Source organism: Cricetulus griseus, chromosome 6, assembly GCF_003668045.3.
Source record: "Cricetulus griseus strain 17A/GY chromosome 6, alternate assembly CriGri-PICRH-1.0, whole genome shotgun sequence".
NCBI lineage: Eukaryota > Metazoa > Chordata > Mammalia > Rodentia > Cricetidae > Cricetulus > Cricetulus griseus.
The window spans coordinates 105045733-105070174 of record NC_048599.1 but is presented as its reverse complement, the minus strand read 5'-3'; the positions used below and the strand labels follow the sequence as shown (position 1 = coordinate 105070174).

Below are 24442 nucleotides of genomic sequence, written 5' to 3'. Positions count from 1 at the left end.
CTTCATTATCCAGGGCCTGCCTCAGTGATGGGTGTATAGGCACCAAGTCTGTGGTAACTGGAGAGGCAGGAGTGGCTCCAGCACCTCGTTAGCCCTGGAAAGAGCACTGCGTGTGGTAAGACCCCATAGAAGCCTGCCTTGACTCCATTGCACCAAGCTCTTGGGGCCAGCTGTGCGCACCTGGAATAAATTCGTGGGTTTGCTGTAACCCAGCAACATAGATCTGCTCTTTGTCTGGAGGTTCGAATTGGGAATGAGGGAGAAGGGGAGGGGAGGAGAAGAACGTGAGGGAACAGGATGGTAGAGTGCGGGCAAGGACAGAGAGGGAGAGCAAGGAAAGAGATATCATGATTGAGGGAGTCATTATGGGGCTAGCAAGAAACCTGGCTCTAAGGAAATTCCTGGGAATCTACAAGGATGACCCCAGCTAAGACCCTAAGCATTAGTGGAGAGGGTGCCTGGCCTTCACCTCTAATCAGATTGATGACTATGACTACCTGGATCATCATCATAGAACCTTCATCCAACAATTGACGGAAGCAGATGCAGAGATCCACAGCTAAGCACTGGGCCATCTCCCAGAGTCTAGTAGAAGAGAGGGAGGAGTGATAATATGAGCAAAGGAGTCAAGATCATTTTGGGGGAATCCACAGAAACATCTGACCTGGGCTAGTGGGAGCTCACTAACTCCAGACTGAAAGCAAGGGGAACCTGTGTAGGACCAAACTAGGCCCTCTGAATGTCAGTGACAGTTGTGTGGCTTGGGTAGTCTGTGAGGCAACTGGCAGTGGGACAAGGATTTATCCCTAGTGCTTGATCTGGTTTTTTGGAGCCCATTCTCTTTGGAGGGACATTTTGCCCAGTCTAAATACAATGGGGAGGGCCTTGGCCCTTCCTCAAAGTGATGTGCCAGACCTCCTTGACTCTCCATGGGAAGCCTTACCCTCTCTGAGGAGTGGTTGGAGGGTGGGGTCGGGAGAAGGTGGGGAGAGCAGGGGGAGGGGAAGGAGTGGGAACAGGGATTGGTATGTAAAACGAGAGAAAATTGTTTTAAAATAAAAACAATGATAAAAGAAATTGGGAATGAGATGTAGAAGCCCTCAATCTCTCTGAAGCTCCCCCTCCCTTATGTCTTCCTGGCTGCTGGGGATGAGCGGGCAGTCCTTAGTGTTTCTTGGCTTGCAGTACACAGCAGTAGTCTCTACTTTTGTGGTATCATGCTATTCCTCCAGCATGTCACTGCCTTCATGTGACTGTTTTCTCATGTGGACCCTGGTCTCATGGGTGAGGGGCCCATCTTATTCCAGCCTGACTGTATCTTAACTAGTTGCATCCATGGTAGCCCTGTTTTCAGATGTGATTCCTGGGAGTTAGAACGTCAACATTTTTCATTTGGAGGACGCAGTCTATCCTGTAACAACTCCTTAGATACTCAGGAACCTTTCTTTGTAGAACAGTGTTCAAATTTCTAAGGCTGTTGGGTAGCTGCTTCGGTGCCCCCAAGTTCCGAATATCACAGGTGTTAGTTTAGAGTGAGCACACACACATACAGAGACACATAGACACACAGAGAGACACACAGAGAGAAACAAAGACACACACAGACACATAGACACACATGCACACACACAGAGACATAGATACACACATATGCACACAGAAAGAGAGAAACAAAGATACACACAGGCACACAGACACACACACAAACACATGCACACACAGAGACAAAGACACACACAGATACATACATACACACACACACACACACACACACACACACACACACCACATGTGTGCCTCTCTGGTGTCTGGCCTTAGCTATAGATTTTAGTTTTATCTAAGGCACCTTTGTGTGTGTGTGTGTGTGTGTGTGTGTGTGTGTGTGTGTGTGTGTGTGTTTGCACAATTGGGTGTTGAGCACAGACAGTCGCTTATTGTTTCTTTTCTCCTCTACTGCCTCCTGATGGTTTATTTCTCTTAATTAACAATATGAATGACAACAACTTGCATTTTCATGGTGTTTACATGTTGTTTGTAGATATTCAGGCTTACCTGTGAGGATGCTGGTTAGTGTGACTGCCTCAGTGCCATAATTAGGAGCCCAGCTCTCTGTCTGGCCAAGTGCCCATGGATGCAGGGTGGTAGTGAGCAGGGGTGGCTGGAGTCCAATTCACTGCATTAAGAGATTTCCAGATTAATCCATGCTAGTTATCTACAGAAGTATTATATAGCCCATATTTATATCCTGTAATGTCCTGTGGATAACAGAAAGGGATAGAACCTACTCTCTGTTAGCAAGGGGTGATGGCAGTCGACATTGTACCAAACCTGCCAGCTCACATTGGGAAGAACTGAATGGAGGCAGTAGAAACAGACAATAGACAGTTGTGTTTAATGCTAAAAAAAACAATGCCTGAGATAAAGGCTAAAGTCAGAAGACCAGAGATATGTGTGTGTGTGTGTGTGTGTGTGTGTGTGTGTGTGTGTGTGTTGTTACAAATGATGACAGTCCAGGAAAAGAAATCCACGTTGTCATTTCAATTTTCATTAGGTTATCTGTAGACCGTGCTAACATGACACCTTATATTTAGCTGGTGTGTGGAGGTATGGGCATGCCAGCTATTAAAATATTAACATGTTTCCATTATGAGTGGTAAGCGCCTGCCACCCAGAACTCTTGAGTTGTCCTCAGTCATAGAGACACTGTGTCTCTGCTCAGGCTATCCCTGGTCTCTTAACCAACTACAGGGCTAAGTCTTGGCAGGAGGGAGCCTTAGGCCAGAACCAGCAGATCTTCATTCTATAGCCCCTGCCACATGCCAACTGGGTGTCCAGTGGAGTGTCTGAGTTTTGGGGATATGGAGCTTGCTAAGTGTGAACACAGCAGGAAGGAAACCTTCACTCACCGACATCGACTCATACCATAGGTGCTTTCTTATTATGTACTTTTAGTTCATTCTCAATGGTGGATATTAGTTTTTCCATTTTGCCACTGAGAAAAGTGAAGCTTGGAGAAGTGTAGGAGACACCATGTCCCAATCTGCTTACCGAGTAAACGCCGAATCAGTTTGGTTATCCAGGCCACATGAGAATGCAAGCCCCATCTTACAGATGGCTAAACTGAGGTATGGAGAAAATTCTCTTGCTTGCTTGGTTTTAAAGGTGTTCATAGGAGATGGTGGGAGATGCACCCCTGGTGAGTGGAACAATTCATCCAACTAGACACAAAAGTATGGCAGAAAGATGCTCTGAAATTGGAATTTTTGACACATCATTTTAAAAGATGCGTCATGTTGCTATTCTACCCACTGAGAAGCATCCCGTGTTGCTGGGACCCCGTTATACTCAGCATCCTTCCAGAGCAGCTAGCGACTAGTTTCTGTATTGGAAAACAGACTCATGGATAAAATAAACATTTGCTTCTTTTCTGAAAAAAAAATTTCCCCCCTTTACGTTTCCATCTGCTTGTTGTTGCAAACAAGAGCTAATCAGCAGAGAGGAGAAACAGATGTGCTGTGACGACGCTCTTTGCCCTGCCCAGGGTCCTTGACAGGGATGGTTGCCATAACAACCATCTTACACCAATGCAGAAATAGCGCAAGCATTTTGCAACCACTCTTGACTTCATTAATTATGCCATTCCTAGCTAAATGATACGACAATGCTATTTCCTTTGGCCCTGCCAGGAATAGAAATGACAAATGAGATATTTTGTGTTGAAGGGTTGAAAAAGCCATAAAATGCTACAGTTCTGGAAGATTTTTGCCATTATTGTCATTTATATTCCCTAAGCTCTTGCTAGTGAATTTGGTTTCCAAACAAGAGATAGCATTTGCTTGCTACATATGAGGCACTGAGTGCTACATATTTATTAACTGATCTAGGATCCTGGGGACAAACCAAGGAAGGCAGCGCTGTTTCCACCCTCATGTTTCTCGCAGATGAGGAAATAAGTCACAGGAAGTAACCATCCTTTGTCCTTGGACAGTCATTAGAATTTGAACTGAGTTATTTAGTTACAAAGTCTCCATCACCACCACACACATCTCTCTCTCTCTCTCACTCTCTCTCTCTCTCTCTGTCTGTCTGTCTCGCTGTGTGTGTGTGTGTGTGTGTGTGTGTGTGTTGTACATGTGTGTGCATGTGTATTGTGTACATGTGGCGGTCAGAGGTTGACGTTGGTTAAAGGTCTCAGTTGTTCCTCCACCTAATCTTTTGAGACAAAGTCTCTCACTGAGCCCAGAGCATGTCAATTTGGGTAGGCTGGCTGGCTAATGAGATCTAAGGATCCGCCTTTCTCTGCTCTCCCAGTTTTGAGGTTACAGACGCATGCCGCCTTGCCAGCTTTCTCTTGTGCTAGGATCTGGATTCAGTTCTTATGCTTTCACAGCAAACGTTTACCCACTGAGTCACCCTGGTCCCCAAAGTCCTCATCCTTAACACTACAGAAATTGTTTAATGATGAGCACTGGTGTATCCAATAACATGTATCTTGATTAATATTTTCATCTGGGAATATCCTTCTTGGTGTCAACCTAAAATGAGCCCTAGAGAATCCAACTGTCTAAATGCAGTGTTTGTCCAGGAAGTCAAGTCACTATAACATAGTGTGTGAATGTGACAATCATCCAAAGAGGTTTCAGTCGGGAGGACTTAAAATAGTTTCATATTATCATTATTGTGTGTAGAGGTGCATATGTCTTGGCACACGTGTGTCGATCAGAGAACAAATTTGTGGGGTCAGTTCTCTCCTTTTCCTTTCTGTGGGTTCCGGGGATTGAACAAAGAAGCAGGTGCGTGGCTGGGTACACAGCCCCGAGAGCTTGGCCAGCACACGCAAGCTCTCCCACACCACACATACTGGCTACAGGGGCTTATCCCAGGAGGTGATGTCAGCACTCTAGCAGAGGCAATGAGTATGTGGCCAGTGTCCTTGGCTAGTGGTTATCTGTTATTGTCTCGCTAGATTCATACAGCAAGTGGCAGGTTTGGGAAAGCCTCCTTGTGGTGTCTGCTGGGACAGCAAGATGCCTGAATGCCTCTTCTTCACGGAGCATGGCTCCATCTTACCAGCCTCAGATGTAAAAGGCTTTGTTTTGGTGTTGGCAATATTCACTCTGGTGTGTCGGAAAAGACTGTAATGGTTCAACACATCACTAAATACCGGTAATGAAGCTCAAGGAGAAATCTGAAAAAATAAAGTACTTTAGGAAAATGAATTTTTCTGATCTGAACTCTGCCATTCATGGTTTAAAAAACAACAGCTGCTCAGTTTAAATATGACTTTAGTTTGGATAAAGAAGTTAAAAGTATTTGTATTTTTGAGTCAGACTGGGAGCTTTTCTGAATTACCACAGACATAAGAAATGCTGAAGATTAGTGTGTGTGTGTGTGTGTGTGCGTGTGTGTGTGTGTGTGTGCATGTGTGTATACTAACTCATGTGAGTGTGAAGAGAGAGCAATCTTCTTTTATTGCTCTCCACCTTAACTTTTGCAATACTTAAGGCGCTCACTGAGCCTGTTTCTCAGGCCCTGAGCCCTACAGATTTACCCATTTCCAGCCCCCAGCTCTGTGATTACAGCCGCATCCCACTACACCCAGCTTTTCTGTGAGAGCTGGGGATCAAAACCTCAGGCCTCATACTTGCACAACAAATGCTCCATTCACTAACCTGTCTCAGCCGAGAACTTACTGAATATTTTTGACCAGAAAAGTGGGAGAAGATAAAAAGTAAAAATGAGAGAAAAGAAACTGCCTACAAAGACAAAATAAAATAACACAGTGGAAATGTGTGGGCATGTGTGCCTCAGAAGTGCCTTCAAAATGGTGTCGCCATGTGAGGGGGCAGGAAGAAGACACCACGAGGAGCTCCCTCTAGACAGACAGACACTGGATGTGCCGGTACTTGATCTCGGACTTTCATTTTCAGAGTTGTACATTTCTGCTCTTTATAAATTAAACAACAGTGAACCACAAGTGGTGGTGCATGTCTTCAATCCCAGAACTCGGGAGGCAGAGAGAGGTGGGTTTGAGGTCAGCCTGGTCTACAGAGTGAGTTCCAGGACAGCCAGGATAATACAGAAAAGCCCTGTCTTAAAAAACCAAAATGAATAGGTAGGATAGATAGACAGACAGACAGACAGACAGATAAAATCAACAGCCACAACAAAACACATGCTCATATAGGAGAAGAGACCTACATGGGAGGCCCCTGCCTCCACCGCCTCTTCCATTTTACAGAAAACCCTCGTAGGTCTAAGTGGGAAAATCCCTCCCTGATTTTACTTCCATGGCTTTTTATGTTTTTTGGATAATGGGGCTAGAGTCTCACCAAAGTCTTGGTAAGGTGAAGTGATGTTGGTGACCTGTCTGTTTTGGTCTGTGTCACTTAAACTTCTCTTGAAATCTTGGGAGGGTTGTGGTGGCGTGTATAACTCAGTGGTAGAGAACCTGCCAAGCAGGCACAAGGCCCTGACACCACACTCTTGTGCACAGGCACACAGACGCACACATGTGTGCACACACATGTGCACACACATGTGCGCGCGCATACACACACACACACACACACACACACACACACACACACACACACACACACGTGTACACACTCAGAGCCTGGGCACCCTTGAGGACCCCACCTGCCAGTACAACCACTAGGAGAAATGAAGGCATTGAGAGCCGGGAGTCCCTTAGAGACTTCTGGTTCTTTCCCAGTGGGTTCATCTCTGAGATCTCATTGCCTTTGCTGTTGCATGGTTCCTGAGCATCTGTTTCCTCCCTTGGGAAACAGAGAAGAAATCTCTATCCTTTACACTTTCAGAAGTGGCTCTGCCTCCTAAGGCTTGACATAGGCATGAAGAGCTTGGTGAGTGAAGGGCTATGGCAAGGTTGATGGCTGGGTCCAGACAGAACTTCCCCTGGGTTCCAGGGAAAGCTTCTCCCTCAGCTAAAGCTGGGTGGAGAAGTTGAGTCATATGTCAGTGTGGAGGTGTGGGGTGGCCCTGTGGGCGGTGGTGAAGTGTCACCAGTCTTCTTGGTGGGTCTAAGTATAGGACCCCATCTGCAAACTTAGGTCCAGATGTGCAGAGCACATGAGCATCAGGGAGGGTGCCTCTGATTTCTCCACCCCACTAAGTAGAAAGTGTCAAAGCCTCCACTTAGCATTTGGAATCATCCAGGCTACTCCCTTCCCCCCAGGGGAGGTGGGAAGGATCAAGGCATCTGTTCCCTCTCACTCCTGTGTCCTTGGGTGCTGAGGGAAATCAGAGTCATACAACTTTCCTGAGCCCAGGGTCTCAACTCCCAGGTGGCTCCTTGTCCTGGGAACCCACGCCACACGGTAGAAGGAAAAATGCACCAAAGCTGAACTCTGCACTTGCTTCCTTGCAGGGTGGTCACTGAGCTATCAGAAGGATGCAGTTGGAGTTAGGAGTGATTCCAGCCGAGCCTTGCAGCGAGGTGATACAAAAGCAGACAGAGGTGGGGCATATTGTGTGCCATTCTCTCCTCTGTCCTTAGGGATTTCCATACTTTTTTTTTTCAGTTTTAGAAAGTCAAGGAGAGTCACTCTGATAGGAACGGTGACATTTCCAAGGGTGCTGTGATGCTAGCAGCCTGGGTGAGGACCCAAACCAGAAACTGCTGCACTGGACAGGTTGCTTTTCTTCCTGATTTCCAATTGGATCCTGGAGGGGAAAGGCATGCTTTTCCTCACTATCTTCCTCCTGCAGGCACATGCTTCAATTCCACCTGCCCACTGTGTGACCTTGGGCAGGCTGCTTAACTGTTCTGAATCTGTTTCTTCTCCCAGGATAATGGTACTGAACTGGAGAACCCTCTGCAGCTTGCTCTCTGTAGGAGGGGCTGTATGTAACAGGCAGAGAAAAGAGAGCAACTTTCACTTCTACTCATAGAAAATGCAGTGTCATTGGTGGTGGCCCAGCATTCTCCATATTATAAGAGTGCCCAGATGTACCTGACTTGGGTGATCCTGGGAACTGTTTTGCAACTACATTGGCTTTGAATCAACTGTATGACTTTGGGGAAGTCAGTTAGTTGCCTATAGGAGACCTCAGTTTCCTCTCCTGGTGAGTCCCAGGGTCCTCCTGGGTCTATCTGCATGGAGGAAGCTGCTGGACCAGGGAGCACAGGGGGTGCGCTAGGCCTCCAGGCTGATTGGGTCCCTAAGTTCCTCAGGACACAGGTTCACCTTCCATAGAGGAGCATGCAGGTACCAGCCAGCCCTGATTGTGGGGAAGTGTTTCACCAGACATGGAAGGAATGGTGCATGCTCCCAGGAACTCAGAGACTGTAGGGGCATATGTCAGTTGTGTGCCAGCCTCAAACCTAGAATGAGTCCCCACTCCACCCTCCACCAGCCATGTAGGGAAGTTGATGTTATATAAGCCTGCGGTGTGTATTTTAAATTTGAACCTGAGTTGATTTCTCTAAAGGCTTTGGTTGAATATTACAAGAGTAGGGGGAAAAAGACTTTTGAATAACATTTACATTAGAGATTGCTCCAAAGTTCAAAGAACAGTCTAAATTATTTCTACCAATTTCTCGATGCATAAAGTATAGATTCAGTCCCACTGGTGAAAGAATAACAAAAACATCTCTTCTTGTTCATCTGGTCCACGAAACAAAACCCAATCAACCAAAGCAAAAATATTCCTAAATCTCTAGTATATCTATCCTCTGAGTTATATTTCACTTTAGGGATGAAGGAACTTCATTCATTCACCTACTACCTCAGCATGTAACCGTGCAAGACGTTTATATCTTAAAGCAATGTTTACTGATGGAATATTTACTTCTGATTACATAGGCAGAGCGCTATTGTATAAGGTTCTCTGATCAATAGCCTTTGCCAATTGTGCTGCATAGATTGTGCAAGCAAAATGAAGGATCCTGCTCACCTTCCTACCTCTCAGCCCATCTTATTTGACAGTCTGTTGCCCGCACTTTGGGGCTCAAGGTCAGCCAGGGAGCAATAGCATTAGGTCTATTTGCCTTGCCTCTTATTTAGCTGAATTTAGCTCTTGAGATAACAGCATTTGCCTGTGTACTTGGACGAAAATTTAATCTCGACCTCTGGTTATAATTTTGGACTGCTTGATTGATTCTAGCAAGGTGAGAAATCAGAATACAGAAAGCAAGCTTAATTAAATCTCTAATGACATTCAGAAATATTAGTGGAGAAATAAAAACTGAAGACCTTTGGTATTTTAACATTTAGAAGCTTTTAGGAGAGTAAAACACAAGATAATACTGTCTACTGGAAGGGGTTATTGAAGAGGATTTAGGCCAACTGCTCTTGATATTATTTGAAAAGGGTTTAAGCTAAATATCTTACTGGAGAAATCTAGGTTCCTGGACACTGGAGCTCCTGTGTGGACTGTTCCTTGCCTTTGGGCATCCATCGTGGTCAAGGTGTTCTCTGCAGATAGAAGGACCTTGTGATAAAAAGAGCTGTTCTCTTGGACTCTGAGAAGAAGGTCCCAGGTCTTTCTAGAAGAAGTGCTTGCCCATCTCTTGGGAGCCTCATCAGTGAGCCCCACTGTTTGTCTGGACTGCAATGAAGCTGCAGCCACGGGACATTGCACACCCTAGGAAGCAAGAGAGCTCTTTCTGCCCTGCACCCACAGTGGAAATGGTACAGATGGGAATTTGTGCGTTCTTTGATTAATCTCTTGGGAATCTGGTTTTATAATCAAGACACCACCTTTAACCCAGTGGTTCCTTGATAAAGAATCCCGAAGGTGTTCCAGAAGAAGGAAACACAGACAATCTTTGTGCTCCCAGGACACAGGTCAAATGAAGAACTTGCTGTTTTTTATTATAAAAATAATTCATGTTCCCTATAGTCATTTTACAAAATGCAAGTGATAGGAGATGTCAAAGGAGTAAATAATTAAGTTACCCAGCAGCAATGACCCACTTGCCTGCTGATCAGCTTTTGGTGCCAAAGAAAAGGTGACACCTTTTCTTCAATAGCACTTGGGAGGAGGCCCTTGAGAAATGGGTTGCCCAGTCTGTGTGGGAAGAAGAAGGGAAGAGAGAGATGAAATATGTTGTCAGATTCACTCACTGAGGGGTGTTAAAACCAACAGAAGATGCGGGCACTGCATCTGCCTCTCTTAGCCAGAGGCCAGAGTCTCCATGACCCAAGAGTGTCCCTCCACCCCAAGGCTGGCAACAGAGGAAATCATCAGCTGACTTTAATAGCACTCATCTGACCATTCTGAGAGGGACAAGGAGACAATGAGGCCAAGTGACTGTGATATCAAGTCAAGGAAGTCCCATCTCCATGCCCTGGAAGTTCCTGAGGCAGAGGAGGACACTCATCCACCATGGGGTGGGTAGAGGTGATTAGGAGGCCTTAATCACCTGAACCTGATTCCAATGAAGAAGACTAAAAAGAGCTGCCCCTGTGGTCTGGACTGCTAGCTTGTGCTCCATGACCTAACCCATTATGAAGACCTCTTGCTTGTTCCCTGTCTCCCCTTGAAAGAAAAGTTTTGCAGGCCAAAGTGGTTACAACTGCCATTTGGAAAGCTCAAGGCCACCTCTGTGTAGGATAGCTATTGGTACTGGGCACTAAGGCTGCCGGTGCATAGATACTGCTGGTAATCGTGGCATTAGTGTTTCCTCTCTTCCTAAAATGTGCAACAGTGCAATCTAAGTGCCATCAGCAGAGCCCTAAGTTTACATTTCGAGGGAGGAACCAGGACACGCTCCATTAACCAGCATCCAAACAATTGCTCTGTGGCTCAAGTTCATCTTCCTTAACGGAGGTGTTAGCATAGCTACTGGTCTCTTTTCAAAGACCTTAATTCCTTCTACAAAATATCAGTGATAAAATCCCTTCAAGGTTCCAGCCATCAAGAAAGTGCCTGCCCCAGAATAACCTATTCTGCACTCTAGCTAATTTGCATGGGGGTGTTGAACCCTCCTTTTCAAATACTATCCCAAGGTCACCTACTTAGAAGTCATGAAGTCAAAGAATGTTAGAGCTGGAAGGGATGGTAGAAATGACTCTTCTCCCAATCCTATCATTTTATAAATCAAGAGAGGTCCTGGACTATGAGCTCAAGACCAGCCTGGGCTTCATAGTGGGACTTGCACAAAAATAAATAAATAAATAAATCAAATAAATAAATCTTTTAAAAAAGAAATGAGGAAAGAAAGAAAAAGGAAAAAAGAAACAAGGGCTGGGCACTGGGAAGATGGATGGCTTAGTGGTTAAGAGCACTCGCTGTTCTTACAGAGGACCTGGGTTTAGTTCCTGGCACCACACTGGGTCACTCACAACTGCCTCTGACTCCTGTTCCAGGGCATCTGATGCTCTTCTATTCTCCATAGCCACTATACTCACACACACAAACCCACACGCAGACACACACATGTACTTAAAAATAATAGCAACAATAAACCAAGGGCTGGGGACATAGCTCAGGAGTAGAACACAGCTTGCCCAAATGGTTGGCTCCATCCACATACTGAAGGAGAAAAACTAAGAAAGATCTTGAAGACATAAGTGAATATTTCTGTCTGATTAGGAGTAAACACAGACTCACTTTGAACTAGCAAGAGGATTTCCTCAATGTTATATTTGAAACTGCCATTCTGCTCGCATAGGGTCAAATGTGTCACTGTTCCTTGGTGTGTCCCTCCTCATCCCCACATTAAATGAAACTCTAAGCCCTTCAGTTTTCCCTTCACACATGTCCATTCTTCCCTTCCTTCACTACCCTATCATTCATGTTCCTCACATAGACACCATGTCTCTACTACAGGTGACAGAGAAAACACACCCACTCATCACCATGGGCAGCAAAGTGATATTGGAGGTGTGTGAGATAATGGGGTTTGTGGGATTCTGGACCTTTGTCACCTTCAACTCAACTTGTCAGTCTCCATACTTCTAGCATGACTCAGAAGTTGGTAAACTTGGTTCAAGACAGTGCTTTGCCTGCCACAGCGGCTCTCTGCTTAGCAGAGCTTCCTAACAAAGATTCAATTCGGGAAGCCCTTCTCTCAAGGCAAGGGACTCAAAGACCAGACAGTCACAGTTTGAGAGACAAAGAGAATGCTAAGAACTACTCTGCATTTTCTCCTTTTCATAGAGATGCTCTTGCATTAGATTTATAGGACATCCATTGACAAGACGCACTGACCTTCATGTGGGAAGCATCCTTAGAGCGGTTTTTAAAAATCCATCACAGGTCTGCTCACAATTTTCTCTTGTTGAGTAAACAGCTACAAAAGGAGATGACAGCACCCACCTCAGGGTTGCTGGTGAAGACTAAACTGCACCGTTTGGCTTTCACTCTTCAGGGCCTCGCATGTTGTCTGGCTCATGGCTGCAAAATAATGGTTTGTGAGTTATTTTATCAGTGCAATTTTCTCTAAACTTCCTTGAAGAGCCTCTTTGGTTAGAATGAGCTGAATTGTGGAGAAGAATTTTGCTGAAAAGTGTTTTTTGTTTGTGCAGACAGTGTCTGTCTGCAAAGACAAGTTGAAATCAGTTTTGAATGTTTAAGCCAACACCGGGGAAGTGTCAGCAGGCCTGGGGTTCCAAACTTGGACATGTTTTTGGAATTGCCTTTTGTGTTTTGGTTGAGAGGGTTGGAAGTTGAATTTCTTCCTGGAAGCTGTAGACTCCTGGAGCAAGCCACTCCTCCTCATCTTCCTCGGCAGTCTTTCTCTAGTACCCTGAGATTTTAGAGCCCACATCCCATACAGAAAAGTTAGTGCACACTGTCTGAGGACATTGATGGTGGCCATGGCTTGCCATCTATTAGAGGACCCCGCTTAGGGGAGGGTAGAGCTTATTTTTCTTTCTCTCACAAGACCCATCAGAGGGTCATGAATAAATTGACAGACTGCCTGCTGATTGATAGGTCTAACATTACACTTGTTCCACACTTTCAAAATGTCATTCCAGAGAGGTGCTGAGGAGCCTTCTCTGGGGCCCCTTGTAAATGCTGCAGGCTCTCACTTGATTGGGGTGAAGAGAGTGGGGTGTTTAGGGGTGTCAAAATAGCCTCTGGCTCCAGGTTCAGAGAAATCCTAACTTTAGTTTGAAAATAATATGTTGAACATATGACAGGATAGTCTGCAAGAAGACATTCTGTTCAGATGGAGGGGTGGCAGCCAGCCCATGGTGGTGGTCCATGGAAGAATGTTCTCCAGTTCAGAGACCAGGAGAGAGAGACAGAATTCAGCAGAGAGAGCAAGAGCTGAGGTTGAGGATGGGAAGCTTGGAGCATTTCCTCAGTGACTTGCTGTGGAAGAGAGCGGATACGTTAGTTTTCCATTGCTGCTATGGCAATATTAAGATCCAGGGGCTCAAAACAACATATATATGTAGTGTTATTTTATCTTTTTTGTTTGTTTTATTTTATGTATATCAGTGTTCTGCCTGCATGTGTATCTGTGTGAGATCACCTAGAACTGGAGTACAGACAGTTGTGAGCTGCCATGTGGGTGCTGGGAATTGAACCTGGGGTCTCTAGAAGATTAACCAGAGCTCTTAATTGCTGAGTCATCTTCCCAGTCCAGCAACATACTTTTTTTTTTCTTTTTCTTTTTTTTTTTTTGCTGGTTTACTTTGTGCTAAGTAGCCAAGGCAGGGCAATCTATAGAGAACAAAAATTTATTCCATCACAGCTCTTAGTTCTGAGAAGATGAAGGTGAAGGTGTCAGGATTTTGTGAGGGCCTCTGACTCTCCTCATATGGTGGAAGGTGAGAGAACCTTTCATTTTCATGTGCTTGTATTGCCATGAATACATTCAAGAGGGTCAAGCCTCATGACTGAACATCTCCCCAAAGGTCCATTTACCTGACACTGATGCACTGGGGATTACATTCCTAACACATGAATGGGGGCGGGCAGCACATACAAACCATAGTACTTTTCCTGTTATTACCTAGGTCAGAAGTCCGGTAGCAGGTCTTGGGTCTTAGGGTTTAAAATCTTAGGGTTTTGGATACTTCCCTGACACTTGAGATTTGAAAACTTCAGCTCTGAGGGCCTGAACCTGGTTCTCCTGCACCACGTCCACCTCAGTAAGTCCCAGTTCTTTGGTACACACTCAGGGCAAACACTGCAGTTATCCACAAGTCTTTCTTATAAGCTCACCCACAATTCCAGTTGGTTCCACCTTCAGAATTATATTATTGCTCACCCACTCATGGCTGGATCCCACACTAGCACTGTAGCTGGCTGTGTGTCCTTTACTTGATTCTACCCTCAGCAGCAGCCAGGGGATCTACCAGAGCACGGGCCTGACCTCCCCCTTGTCTTGTTCAGAGTTAGAAGCCAGATAGCATGGTGGCCTGAGGGGAGCAGCCTGGCCAGCCTGTGCTCACCAATGTCATAGCTGGCTACCACACATCGGCTTTCCGACAGCTCTGGGAGGCAGAATCAAGGTCAAAGGGGAGTACGGTGTTCCCCTTCACCACCTGCATGGTCCTTTCTCCTATTCTCGAGCGATAGTCATGAGTCTGTGTATGGGGCTTTTTCCAGTAAGAGAACTTTGATGGAAACCGAATCCTCGAAGGGTTTGTGTTCTCCAGCCGGAGGACGAGCCTGAAGTCGTTTCTGATCCTGCTGGTATTCTACCCAGTTAGAGCAGAAAATGCAGCGGTACCTCAAACCTGCTGAGGGTTGAGGAGGGTACAGATGTTGCTGGTTAAAGGGAAACTGCTGAGTTGGGTGGATCCTACTTTTTGTTAATCATCCGGTCTTCCAGCACCCCGTGGCTCAGTGGGCCACACCCCCGGGGACTCTGTAGCAGCCATTCTTATGAGCACCTGTTCTTGGTTGGGTTTAGCAGCAGGTGGGGAGGGAAGTTTGGTATCAGTCTTTTCTTTAAAGAAAAAAGGCAGGTGGTCTGGGAACAGGGTGGCCCTCTCCCCATACACTCCCTTATGCTACTCTTGGAATGGAGATGTTTCAAAACACGGTTTTTTAATGGAACTAACACGTAGTTAAAAGTTAACAAATCTGTCTGAAATCCTAGCATTCACGACTGTCACAGGACAATGGAAGAAAGGGGCATGCAGAGGTATGTCTTGTGAATTTGAGACCAGCCTCAGCAACATAGTGAGACCCTGGTTCAAAAAGAAAAGAAAAAGTAAAATGTTAGCAAACATATCAGAAGATGAATTAGTTATGCAGAAAGTGGATCTAGAATATAAACATTTTGCTACCTTTCAGTATTAACACAGTCAATGGAACAGAAAAGGGGGCAGAGTCTGAAGGTTTTTGTTTATGTTTTTGTTTTTTGTTTAAGGTATCTAGTGTGACAGTGGGCTGATGTGTTGTGTCTTGCTTTTGTCTGATAGGTCATTGCTTGTGAGCAGCAGTATGACTCGTCCTATGACGCTCGTTGTGACGTCTGGTCTTTGGGCATCACAGCCATAGAGCTGGGAGATGGAGACCCTCCCCTCTTTGAAATGCACCCTGTGAAGATGCTCTTTAAGATACCAAGGTAGGACACCAGATGGCGCTCTTGACTCATCAGTACTTCGTGAAACCGGTCTTGGAGGGAAGCTAGTTGGTATTCAATTTCTCTCCAAATTTGAGAAAGCCTGATTGTGAAATATATTTCCTTTTCAAAAAGAAGAGAAAAAACCAACAGGGTTAGGGGGACACAAGGAGAGGATGTTTCCGCATGATCACACTCCTGAGAAATGACTCAAGCGTGGAATAGTTGTCAATTTCCAGCACTACAATCTTCCCCGAGATGTTCCTTTTGTGCTTTGCACAAGAGGAACACAGATGCGGTTTAGGACTGCATAGTCAGTCTAAACACTGATGTTTTCTTTTCAAGTATACTTTCTCTAGTATTTGGGAAATTTGGGGGCCCCCAAAATACGTATTACACTCTGACCAGCAGTGACTCCTGTCTGAAAAGGGTCATATTATCTATATACCTTATTCTTTCACCCATAGCATCCTGCTCAGTGGGACAGTCCTCTCAGAGGAGTCTTTGGCGATGGTTTAGATGCAAGTGCATTTTCTACTCTGTGTTCATTCAGCGTCTGTACAAGAAGTGTGCTTCTTTCACGGTATTGGGCTGATCTGTGTTAGGAAGTTCAGATGATTGAAAACCCAGCCCAACCTGGGTGCAGATTGGTTGATAATCTTTTTCCGAAAGGCTCTTTTACAGGAAGACTCTGGGACATTGAGCTGAGGTCACAATACACGTGTTGACCTTTCCTTATGCACACAAAGGCACAGCTATCTGCAGCCTTTACAAATTTCTGGAGATTGCAATTTGCATTTGTGATTAGGTCTATTTATATGCAGATGGAGCTCTCCAGCGTTCATCATCATAATATTATCACTTATACCTAGTCCAGATGTGAAGAAACCATCAACCAATATTCCAAAAACAGTTCCTCATTCAAATCAGGCTGGTCTTCTTGCCTTTCCCCAAACACAGAAACAAGCGATGGTGAGCGGTGGAGCAGATGAGGCTTCTGGCTTTTTAATTAATAGTCTGGTGAGCATTCAAAGGGATGGAAGGATGCAGGAGCCAATAGCAGTACAGGGACCAGTAACATGTCAGGAAATGAGCAACGGGGTCTGGAAGGATTTCTCTGTGCAGCTCTGTTATGTTACAAGGGCTTGCTCACTCTAGCAGCATAGCTTCCCAAACAGCAGTGTGTCTAGTGAGATATATGCACTTTCAATAAGAGGTCATCTACCTAGGTATATTTATTCTTTTCTTCTTTTTTTTTTTAGAGTATGCATTTATGTACGTATCAAATGTTCAAAAATCACCTAAGCTGATAAAGTCGTCAGCTAAGACGGTGTGTGTATGTGTGTGCTATTATGTGCACGAGTGCACATGCGTTTGATCCAATAGACCCTTCAACTCTAGTGATAAGCATTTAGCTAACTCTGTGTCCACAGTACCTGCCCTCTGATCATCCTTATTTTAGCACCCCATTTCCCTCTTGCATCTCGGGTCTAGAGTGAAAGACTAAGCACCCTCTCCCTACCTTGATTCAGAATGGCTCAGAGAACAGGGAAACCCCAAGAAGCTTGTCTTTACCTCAGCGTGTGCTCAGGCTGCTTCTCTCTCTGAAACTTCCTGCCTCTCTCCTTCCTTTTTCCCATTCCGATGATGGATCAGATACTCTCAGATTCTCTGTGCAATTTGGACTCAACATTTGCCATCATCACAACTTCCAGTGGGCTGGCTTGGCATTCTTGGGCAGGAAGAGGAGAAAAGGACAAAATGCAGCTTCCTTGCTTAAACTGTATAGCTGTTTTCTTCCTGAACCCTGGGAGATCTCTGTGAGTTTATATTCACCAAGCTATTTCTTTAAGAATCATCCTATCAGAGGCACACAGTTCTCTTTGAAGGGCTATGGATTGACTAGAGCTGTGTGACCCTGCACACTCATTCTGAGTGTTAAAATGTATCGTTTCCTCAGAAGGGCTCTTAGATGGAGAGTGTGGAAATGAAACATTTACATTTTTTTTTTTTTTTGGTTTTTCCAGACAGGGTTTCTCTGTGGCTTTGGAGGCTGTCCTGGAACTAGCTCTTGTAGACCAGGCTGGTCTCGAACTCACAGAGATCCACCTGCCTCTGCCTCCCAAGTGCTGGGATTAAAGGCCACCAACGCCCGGCAAACATTTACATTTTTAAAATCCTTAAATTGCTGTTATTTGCTTATTGGGAGGGTACCTATGTGTGAAGAGGTCAAAGAACAACTTTCATCATTCAGATCTCAGGGATTGACCTCAGTTTGTCAGGCTTGGCAGCAAGCATCTCTATCCATTGAGTCACTTCACCAGCTCTCGTTTACATATTTTAAAAATCCAGATGAATTGTTGACTTTTTTCATGGGGGTAGGTCCCCTGCCCTCCCCTCCCTTCCCCTACCCTGCAAATAATTTTAGTTACAAAAATTCTTGATTCTATTTGGCTTCAGTCCCTGCCCCTAATACCCTCCCCATTTGAATGTATTTTCAGTGTACTGAAATTTTCTTCAATTTAACAAGTATCCATTTCTTGTTACCTTGAGATCTAGAAAGTGGTTTTCTTCCTTGGATTTCCCTGCTGGCCTCTTCTTTGCAATTACTTCCTTCCTGAGGATAAACCAAGTAAATGACCCAGTGGGGGAAGCAAAGTGGAGCCTGACTGAGTCTTGGGAGAAGTAACTTTCAGAAGTTACAAAGGACTTGTGAGTTAGTGACCTTCCAGTTACCCGGGAAGTGAGAGCCTCAGGTGTCAGTCCAGGCAGTATTATAGAGGTCCAGAGGTCCGGGCACTGTCAGAACCAGGCAGCAGGACCTGCCTGCCCGGGTGTGCAGGGCCTGCTTCCCTGCAGCTCCCACCTGCCTTCTCCTCTCTCTCGACCTTCACATTACAAGATGACAAACAGCAATCGTGACCTGTCTTTGAAATACCATGACTCACAGTTCTTCCCACGTTGTAAACACACAGAAATTATCTGCTGATTGGCACAGCATCCACTATTTGCTGAACCTGTCAGCATGTGTCATCTTGTCTAACGCCTTTGCTCTAAAAAAAAAAAAAAAAAAAAAAAAAAATGTCACCCACTGACTGTTGGTGCTGTCTGCTGCTATTTTTCTTTCCTGGAGTTAGAAGAGAGGAAGAAAATGCAACCATTTCTGAGCATCTGTAGATTCATTCTTACATGTCTCTTCCTTGAAGATGCAATGAAATTTCCAAAGGCTTGGATTTTATACATACATGCATACATGCATACATACATACATACATACATACATACATACACATATCACTTTAGACGATCTCTGTTTCACAGTTATAATTTCATGAGTCAGTAGGGTTAAGAGAAATGTACAATTATGTTGGTCTCTTGGTAACCATGTATCTTTCTTTAGCTCAGAGCCTTTACTTAATGATTCCCTTTGTCCACGGCAGATGGGTTCAAAAAGGCAATGGAGACCTGTGTGGGTTACCATGTGGGTTTACTGAACATGCATTGAGAACCACCACGTTGCACATTTATTTACTCGGGGCCCAATGAAGGGCGGCTTTGCTCAGTGTCTCATGATGCACTCCATGCTTCCACTTTACTCTCTTTAGAAAGAAGGAAAAAGAAAAGACCCCTGCCCCCCCCCATTCCCAGTGGAAACTGACCCGATCATTCCAATCTCCGGAGCTGGTGGTTGTCTTCTGAAAAGAGAGCTCTGCCTGCAGTACAAATTCCTAGGAGGGGAGGAGATGCGACATCTCTGCTTCATGTTTCCATCACTAAAGCTAGGAGATCCAACTGTCCGAGTGTCACAGGGATGCCACACCACATTACCAGAAATTCTATGGGTTTGAACAATCGAAATTTATTCTCTCATTGTCCTTCTGGACACAATCCAAGGAGCACAATCCGCTGGAGGTCATAGTCTCAAGTCACAATTGAACCAATACAGCTTTTTTTTTTTTGTCCCCAAATTCCCTGTGAAACTAATTTGGAGACAAAAACCCCAAACATTTAGCTAATGGGTGAGAAGAAGCGAATAAGAGAAACAAATGATGGGCAACTTACAGCTGAGGCCTTGCAAGTGCTACTAATAACTACGTGGCAGGCCTGGCATTCTGTGTGTCACCAACATGCATTCGAGCCCCACAGTGACCCTGGGAGGTGGGTGATGTCACCAGTCCTTTTCTGTGGCAGGTGACTGAAAGCCCACAGAGGTTTTGCAGCTGGTTCCTTGTTTGCACATAGGGAGGGAAATTGCTGTGACTACGGGGAGTCTGGCTCTAAAGCCCCCCTATCTTGCTAGTGCACTGAAATGTTAAATCCTCCCTGATTTTAGGCCCATCAATAATGGCGCCAGAGTGCAGAGACAGATAGGGCACATGTCCAGCCTGTAAGAAGCTTAAGTGTAGTTTCCTGCCCCATTCCAGACATTAAACTGATGTTAGTGACCTAGAAGTCAGAGACTGTGTTAGCACCGGTGATTGCCTCAGTCAAGGAATTGAGGTACAGAGTGCCATCACGGGCACACAGTCCACCTCTAAAGTCTCATCAGTTTCTGACCCCCAACCCAGAGATCCATCCCCTTGTCAAGCTCCCCTTCAAGTAGCTGCCTTTTATTTCCTAATTTAGAGCACTTAAGTGCTTGACCTGAAGGTCTGCAGAACATTATGTAAGAACAGAGAGATGCTTCAGAATAGCATCCTTTGCATTCAGAAGTTTCTGTTCATGGCACACTAATAGCAAACTGGTATCTGCCAGGCCAGGGCTATTTCTGGAGTACCCAATATCTTCCCTCTTGCCCCCCACCACCAGTTTTCCCTATTATTTCTTCAGTCAGAAAGTTTGCACTGGGTGCTGGGGAAAATCAAAGCCCATTTCTGGCATCCTGAGCTGGAATGCATTTTCTCATGAAAACAGTATTTTTAAACATCTATTTAGAAAGAAGCCATATAATAACTGGCACTCTCTACTTTGGGTGTGTTATTAGACTTTTGTGGCTAAATAAAGTGTTACAGCCTAGGCTGAGGACTAGTCTCCACTAGAACATTATGCTTATGGGGGAAAATATTCTCTAAGTTCTGAGTTACTGTTGCAGAACTTATCATTAGAGTCCAGCCCACTGGGAACTTAGGAATGTCCACATCCTCTGCCTTATGGCACCTTCAACTTTATTCTTGCAAACTCAGTTGGATGAGGTGCAAAAATGAACAAGACTGGGTTTGGCTTTAAGGAATGCCTATTTCTTCTGTCCCTAATCCATTCACTGGTAAAAGTGAAGCGTGCAGAGTCTGAGTGGAAAGGAAAAAAAAAAAAAAAAAAAAAGAAGGGCAACCAGATGCTGAGAACCCAGGGTCTGGATCTTTTTGGATTGTCTGAATACAGTGGGTGGTGGGGTTCAGGTGGGCAAGTTACCCTTGGAATCAGTTGTGAAGCTATCTGCAAGTTTTCCTCAGGGATTTGGGGCTTGTAATTGACTCTCGTCCCAAAAGAGAGTCCTGGGCTGGCTTTTCATTTTGCTTGGGCATGTGTTTTAAAAGGTACAACGTCCTTTAGATTCTAACTTTCTAAACATACAAGTCAGATCATTCTGAAATGGGACACACTGGTCCTTTCACACTGCATAGCTGTGATCCTCCTCTCCTGCTGCACGGCTGTGAGAGGGTGCAGAGGCAGTGGTCCTCACCCGCTGCGCGGCTGTGAGAGGGTGCAGAGGCAGTGGTCCTCACCCGCTGCGCGGCTGTGAGAGGGTGCAGAGGCAGTGGTCCCCACCCGCTGCACAGCTGTGAGAGGGTGCAGAGGCAGTGGTCCCCACCAGCTGCACAGCTGTGAGAGGGTGCAGAGGCAGTGGTCCTCACCCACTGCACAGCTGTGAGAGGGTGCAGAGGCAGTGGTCCTCTCCAGCTGCACAGCTGTGAGAGGGTGCAGAGGCAGTGGTCCCCACCCGCTGCACAGCTGTGAGAGGGTGCAGAGGCAGTGGTCCTCTCCTGATGCACAGCTGTGAGAGGGTGCAGAGGCAGTGGTCCTCAACCGCTGCACAGCTGTGAGAGGGTTCAGAGGCAGTGGTCCTCTCCAGCTGCACAGCTGTGAGAGGGTGCAGAAGCAGTGGTCCTCTCCTGCTGCACAGCTGTGAGAGGGTGCAGAAGCAGTGGGGATCCCTGAGTCACTAGTAATTGCCTTACTATTACAGAATCATCACAGGACATTTCCCCTTCAGGCTGCAAAATACAAGGGAAAGAAATTAAAATTAAACTGTTATTCTTGAAATGTAATAGAGGGGGCAGTGGGTGTTTAATGGTACAGTAAGGATGGCTTTGCCCTGGGGAGTTCTTGTTTCTCTTCAGCAACCCAAGTCACTTCATTATTGGCCCTTTAAGCAACAAACTTCACAATCCAAACGTCACTCACAAAGCAAGAAGTACCAGGAGAATTGCCATCGTTTCGCATTTATAAACTATCTAATGGCAGAAAGTTTTGATATACTTCAATAGAAAACAATTATTCCCTGTGAGTCTTTATTTTGGATGATATTTCACATCCCATTTTTAGTTAGCATCCTCCAGGGTGCCTTGGGTGCATGGCCCCTCCTCCGCCTCTGGAATATCCCTTGTACCTGGGACTTAACACTCCATTTCCTTGGGAACCCAGTGGCTGGATGCCCCTGGCAGGCATGCCCCGGAAGACTTCCAATCTCACAATCAGTTTCCAAATTCCATTCTAATTTGAATTGAGCAGCTGGGGTCATTAGTTCCTGTGGAGGTACAGCTTGCTGCCCCTCTGAGTCCTGGCAGGCAGGGAGAATTCAGTTTTGTAACATTTCTTTTGGGGATCAGGTGGCAAAGCCTGAGCATGTCTCCAGGGACTACCAGTCCCCATCCAGGCTGAGCAATGCACTTACCCTAGGAAAAAGGAGAAGCCAGAGCTGTAGAGCATTGGCGTACAGTGTTATCTGTGCTTTCTCCCTCATTACCCCTGCCTCAATTATGTTGGCACCATTCACTTAGGCTAAATCTGACTTAGCTCCTAAATGATGGAGAGATGGGCAAAAAGGATCAGCAAGGAAACAGAGCTCAGAATAGTACTAAAGGGAACAAGAATCCTGGCTTCTTCACAACTGTAGAAAAAGCGGGGACTCAAGGGAAGGATAGTTGCAAATGCCTTCATGGATTGGCATAGTGGCAGGATGAGCAAGACAGAAGGGTGATGAACTGGTCGCCTGGAGGATGTTCACGTCAGAAGCTGTCCATCTACAAGGAGTGTCACATAAAGCCTATTACAAGTCAGTTTTCTAGAGCTGTGTAATAAACACCCCCTAATTATTGGCTCCATACAACAACAATATGCTTCTCAGGAATCTGTGGTTCTTTCAGGAGTTCTACAGGTCATGGTTAGACTTCCTTATGCTTCTGTGATCTGCTGGGGGTTGGGCTGGCTCTGGCAAGTCTAAGGTGCCCATGGGTAGAATGACTTAGCTGTATTCTATGTGGTTTCTTATCCTCTAGAAAGCTAGCCAGGGTTGTTTTCATATTGGTGACAAGATTCTGAGCAATTATTCAGGAAAGGGTAGAAAAATGGTTCAGTTTCATAATTAATTTATTGCTGTGTTCCACAGCCAGTCTGTCCCAGCTCAGTGAGCAGTTTCACTATCTTCCAGTTGTGTGAATTTGACCAAGTCTCTTCATGTCTTGTGTCCCAGCTTCCTCCCCTGTCAAATGAGGACAGAAATAGCACCAGCCTCATGGCGTCATGAGGAGTGAATGGATGTGAAGAATGATACATGGTAAATGCTCACTCAGTTGTGCTGGCTGTCACTAGAGACCTCAAGGGAATAGTCACCCTGAAAGGAATTTTCTTGCCCTGGTAACTGAGGAGCTGAAAGCTCCCATTCATGGAGCGCCACCCGTGAGATCAATCATTTGAAAGTTCAGCTAATTGATTGATGATTACATTAGGAATTAAGAGGGGATGAAGACAGATCCTTAATAAAGTTTTACTTCCTACATAGCACTTCCCTATCAAGGACTTTGCCATTAATATCCATCATCACCATTCCTTTGGAGCTAACAGACACACTGCTGGAGACACGCCAGCCCCTGTCCCTATGCCCACACCTGGATACTGTGGCAGGAGCTACCTATCAGGAAGCAGGTATGCTCTAGGACCCGACTCCTGCTGTGTCTACCCTAAACGGAGATGCTGTCATCTTTAGAAGGGGCTTGCTTGTCAAGTGTATGGTGGCTTAATGCTTAATTGATGAGTTGCATGTTCTGCCTTGGCAGCCTTTCCTGCCCCTTGGAAGCTTCAACTTTCCCCAGGATTCTAGAAATTTTTTGGGTGTCTTCGATGTAAGGGGGCAGTATCAGAAGTCCCAGATCCAAGGTCAAGGACTCAAAATTGAGTCATTTTGTACCCATTTTTATCTCCAAAAGGGGATTATTTTTCTCTATGTTAGCCTGGAAGGTCAAAAACATTGGGAAGAGGAAGCAGAAACCCAAGCTGGGTAGGAGGGCTGTGAGGGTTCAGGTTTCTTGGCTGGGAGGAAAGATAGGCAGGCACAGGGAACACACAGATGAAGCCACTGTCCAGTTAGGGGTCTTAGAAGAACGCAAGAGAACAGGACCGGGGCGAGAGGGTTGAAAGGAAAAAGTGCTCAGTCTTCTAAATAAGGAAGAAGACAGAAGTTTCCAACTGCCATCTGGTAAGTGGACTTCACACTCATCTAAGGACTAGTATCTCCTCTCCCCCACTCCAATGAATAGTTTGTGGAAAAACTGGTGCTCACTAAGACTAGCACGGGTTAGCACAAGCAAGCCTCATAAAACTCATGTCCCCATCTGCTGTGACTGTAAGACTAATATGAATGAAAAGTATTTTTGATATAAAGTGTCTGTATTTTGGCTCCAGGGAAACTACTATGATATCTTTGTGGCCAAATGGGACAAAAAC

General features: G+C 45.4%; 1 protein-coding gene across 1 annotated transcript in view; it reads left to right on the top strand.

The window, feature by feature from the left end:
* The window catches only part of Myo3b (myosin IIIB), a 338238-nt gene that overhangs the window by 17654 nt on the left and 296142 nt on the right, over positions 1-24442 (top strand). Inside the window, exon 6 of the mRNA XM_035446507.1 lies at positions 15360-15505. Within this exon, the coding sequence (XP_035302398.1) occupies positions 15360-15505 (146 nt within the window). The remainder of the gene's footprint in view (positions 1-15359; positions 15506-24442) is intronic.